Source organism: Suncus etruscus, chromosome 8 (assembly GCF_024139225.1).
Source record: "Suncus etruscus isolate mSunEtr1 chromosome 8, mSunEtr1.pri.cur, whole genome shotgun sequence".
Classification (NCBI taxonomy): Eukaryota; Metazoa; Chordata; class Mammalia; order Eulipotyphla; family Soricidae; genus Suncus; species Suncus etruscus.
In genome coordinates this window covers 16,604,301-16,607,733 of record NC_064855.1, presented here as the reverse complement: position 1 = coordinate 16,607,733, position 3,433 = coordinate 16,604,301, and the positions used below count along the sequence as shown (strand labels likewise).

Sequence of the window (3,433 nt, the reverse complement as noted above, 5' to 3'; positions counted from 1 at the left end):
TGGTTTTTACTGCTTTATTTTGGAGCGAAAGATGGCATTCTTTCCACAGAGCAAGTCTCCTCAAGCTAGATAGAGAAATGCTTGGGGAGTGGACAGGCAGAAAGGGGCAGAGCAAGGGACGAGCTGCTAGCATGGGAGAAACAGGGGAGCCAGCGGCAGCACTTTATTCTAAGGGTGGAGGTCTGACACAAAGGCAAGGCTTTGAGCCAAAGGGGTGAAGTTTGAGGGCAAAGGGGCAGAATCATGAACTATAGGGCCAAGATTGTGCACCAAAGGGGCAGAGTCCTGGACCAAAGAGACTGACTTCTGGAGCAAAGGGGTGGAGCTCTATCCCAAATTGGCAGAATTCTGCTCTAAAGGGCCGAGTTCTGTGCCTGCTCCTGTAGGGTTAGGTATAGGTACATTCCCAGTCTTCCTATTCTGAATCTTCTTCTTGAGACTATTGAAGGAGGACTTGACCTTGTCCTTCAGGTCCTTCTCCAGGAAGATCAAGTGATCGTCCATGTACCCTGCATGTGGGCCCAGCTTCTGCCCAAATTCTTCTACTTTCTGCCCCATCGCTTTGTCGAAGGTTTCTATATAGGGGGACACCTTGAGCTGGAATTCCTCCACCTGCTCTTCGACTGATCTGTTCAGTTTAGCCAGAGACTTCTGCAGCTCATCCATGTTGCCCCTCAGCATGGCTGGCTCCAGCAGCTTCCACAGCTCCTGGATTGAGGCAGAGATGTTGGCCACCAACTTGAGTGTCTCCTTATTTAATTGGAAGGAGAGGCCCTCCAGCTGGTGGTTGAGTTTATGCATGTCCTGCACAAAAGGGGCCAGGCTGTTGTTCAGTTCCTTTATGGGATGGTTGATCATTTTCTTAATTTCGTGTTGGTATTCTATCAGGATCGCCTGGAATTCCAATAGATTCATCTTGAAGTTCTCCTTGATCTTGTTGGGCATGGAAGACACCAAGGCCTGCAGGCTCTTCGCATTGTCACTCAGCCCATTCTCTAAGTCCTTTATGCTTTTTATTACCTGAGCATTCAAAAAACTCATTCTGTCCACAACGTCTTTTAACATGTTTGAGTAGGGTCTCAGGATTTTCTGCAGCAGACGTGCATTATCCCCGACTTTCTGTTTCACTTCTTGGGTGTGGGGTGCCATTTCCCCCTGCAAGTCTTCCAGCTCCTTCTGGATCTCCTCCTTCTTTCTCTGCAAGTCCTTGGTGAGGCACTTGTACAGGTCTATGGCAAAAGGCACCAGCTCCTTCTCCATCTCGTCAGGAAACAATTTGTCCTGAAAGCTTACCAACATATTTTCCTGGAAGAAAGTTCTGTAGGGGAAGGGCACAGGAGGCCCAAGTTACACTTGAGGAAATGCAGCAGAACCTCCTATTGGGAGGTGGGGGTACTCATGAGAGTGTGGATACATTGGTTGTGCTCTGGGCTTAACCCTAGTTTTGTGCTTAGGAATCACTCATGGCAGTGATTAGGTGAACATATGTGATACAGGGACTGAGTTGTGGTTGGTAGTCTGCCAGGTAAGAATGGTACCCTGTACTACCTCTTCTATCCCAGGAACTCCCAGGTATTATTTTTCTCTCTAGCATTTCAGTCTTTTTCTTTTTTTTTTTTCATTTTTATTGTGGTCAAAGTGAATTATAATTTTTCACAGAATTATTTAAGGCACAATGTGACAATGAATGAGTGGCATTCCCACCTCTAGTGTTGTCTTCCCTCCACCCCTGTTCCCAGCATGCATCCCATATCTCCCTTCTTTACTCTCTATAATAGCATTTCAAAGTCTTGCCCACATACTATATCACCAGCTCTAGGATTTCAGAGCCGTACAGTGCGCTCTCTTTTAGGGGTGAGGTGGAGGACGCTGAATCAATCCTCAGAAGTCTGAGAACACTCTTGATTTCCCCCCTTTGGGGGCTCCTTTGGTCTCCAGCTCAGTGCCAGGGTTCAAACAGAGAGTTTAAGCATGCGAAGTACATGCCCCCCAAACACTGAGCTGCGCTCCTCTTTCCAGAATCATGTCTCTCATATCCACTGCCAATGTTTGAGTGAGAGCAGGAATCCTGTGTCCTCCTGGCTGTCCTCTGGTGCTCCCACGGGGGATAGAGTGTGTGAGAAAGGATGTAACGGTCTAAGTGATCACCTTAAATTTTTCTCTCTGGACCTCTGCCCCTTGTCGAAGTCATAGACTTCCCCTTTATGTGGCCCTGGGCAGTTTTTTCCCCCTGATATGCAAGGCACAAGAGTGGCCTCTGAAGCATATCCTGGTCTAGGCACTGACATGGGAGAATGTTACTAACAGAAAGTCACATCCTGTCCCTCATCCTGACAGTCTGGCAATGCACCCCCCCCCAGCCTTCTGCAGTGTCCCCTCCTTTGTGACCTGATATCACTCTCCAACACAGCTCAGTCAGTCCATCTGTTCTCCCCCCACCCCAAAGCCTGAGGGTTGCCCTGTGGTTCTATGTACCACAAGTCAAAAAAATTTGCTTAAATCAGCCTGTGCCCCTATTGGCATAGTCGATCCCCCTTGGAGGGTTCAGAGTCCCCAGATGAGTTGGTGATGGAGCAGTTGGGTTCTGAGTTCAGCCATGTCAATGCCGTTTCTGGTCCCCCAGAAAACTGCGTCCCACTTACTTGAGCTTCTGGGTCAGCTCAGCTCTCTGATCCACAGTGCCACTGGCATCGCTGTTCAGCTGGCTGAGATAGTCCCACACCACGGTGGCAACTTCATCAGCACTAACCGATATATTGATATCGTCATCATTCATCTCAGGCAGGGCACCTGCCACAGGACAGTTGGTGAGATGGAGTTAGATGAAGGCGCACACTAGATCCACTTTCCTCCCCACACTTGTGGAACTGTCCCTGTCCCGACCAGAAGCCTGGCATTGTCCTGTGATTATGGCAGACACAGGGCAGGCCCTCCCTCCAGCTTTGGCTTGAGATATGTTTAGATGCTTCCCCACACCCAGCCACAGTGATCCCACTTGAAGGTTCTCTACTCACTGGTGCCAGCCACCAGGGCCAGGGACATGATCACAGCCTTTAGAATCATCCTGGGCTGCTCCAGCCAAATCTTCTCTGGCATCTTCCTGGGTCCTGAGAAGTCCAGAAAATGTACTTGAGGCAGCTACAGCCAAAAGCTGTGACTGCCCCATTTAAGCCCCCTCCTACTGCTTTCTGGCCTTCTTCCTGGTGACTCCATGCTGACACATGTAGTCCCGGTGGCCAGCATGACCCTGAGACTATCACTAAAGAAAATAAAGCTTTGTTCCTCCCCACCTTCGTGGTACTGAATTTATAAATGTGTCCCTCCACCTAGAGCCTTCCCCCATGTCCTCCAGCTTTTCCTATAGTCACAGGTCCTGTCCTTCTGGAAGGCAGCAGGGCCCTGCCACCCACCCTCCTGTGCCCTCGTGGCTGCT

General features: G+C 49.6%; 1 protein-coding gene across 1 annotated transcript; it reads right to left on the bottom strand.

The window, feature by feature from the left end:
* On the bottom strand, positions 1–3,433 carry LOC126015599 (apolipoprotein A-IV-like). Its single transcript, XM_049778175.1, has 3 exons — positions 3,015–3,433; positions 2,643–2,790; positions 1–1,318 (listed from the first exon to the last, which is right to left on the bottom strand). The coding sequence occupies exons 1-3, from the start codon at positions 3,094–3,096 to the stop codon at positions 328–330; spliced, it is 1,221 nt and encodes a 406-aa protein (XP_049634132.1). The 5' UTR covers positions 3,097–3,433; the 3' UTR covers positions 1–327.

Bases quoted from the DNA above. Each gene is read 5' to 3' on its own strand.
- LOC126015599 (XM_049778175.1), bottom strand. From the start codon at position 3,096: ATGCCAGAGAAGATTTGGCTGGAGCAGCCCAGGATGATTCTAAAGGCT. The intron at 2,791-3,014 runs GTGAGTAGAGAA...GTCCTGTGGCAG, and splicing joins GGCCCTGGTGGCTGGCACCA to GTGCCCTGCCTGAGATGAAT. The intron at 1,319-2,642 runs GTAAGTGGGACG...CTTCCCCTACAG, and splicing joins GAGCTGACCCAGAAGCTCAA to AACTTTCTTCCAGGAAAATA.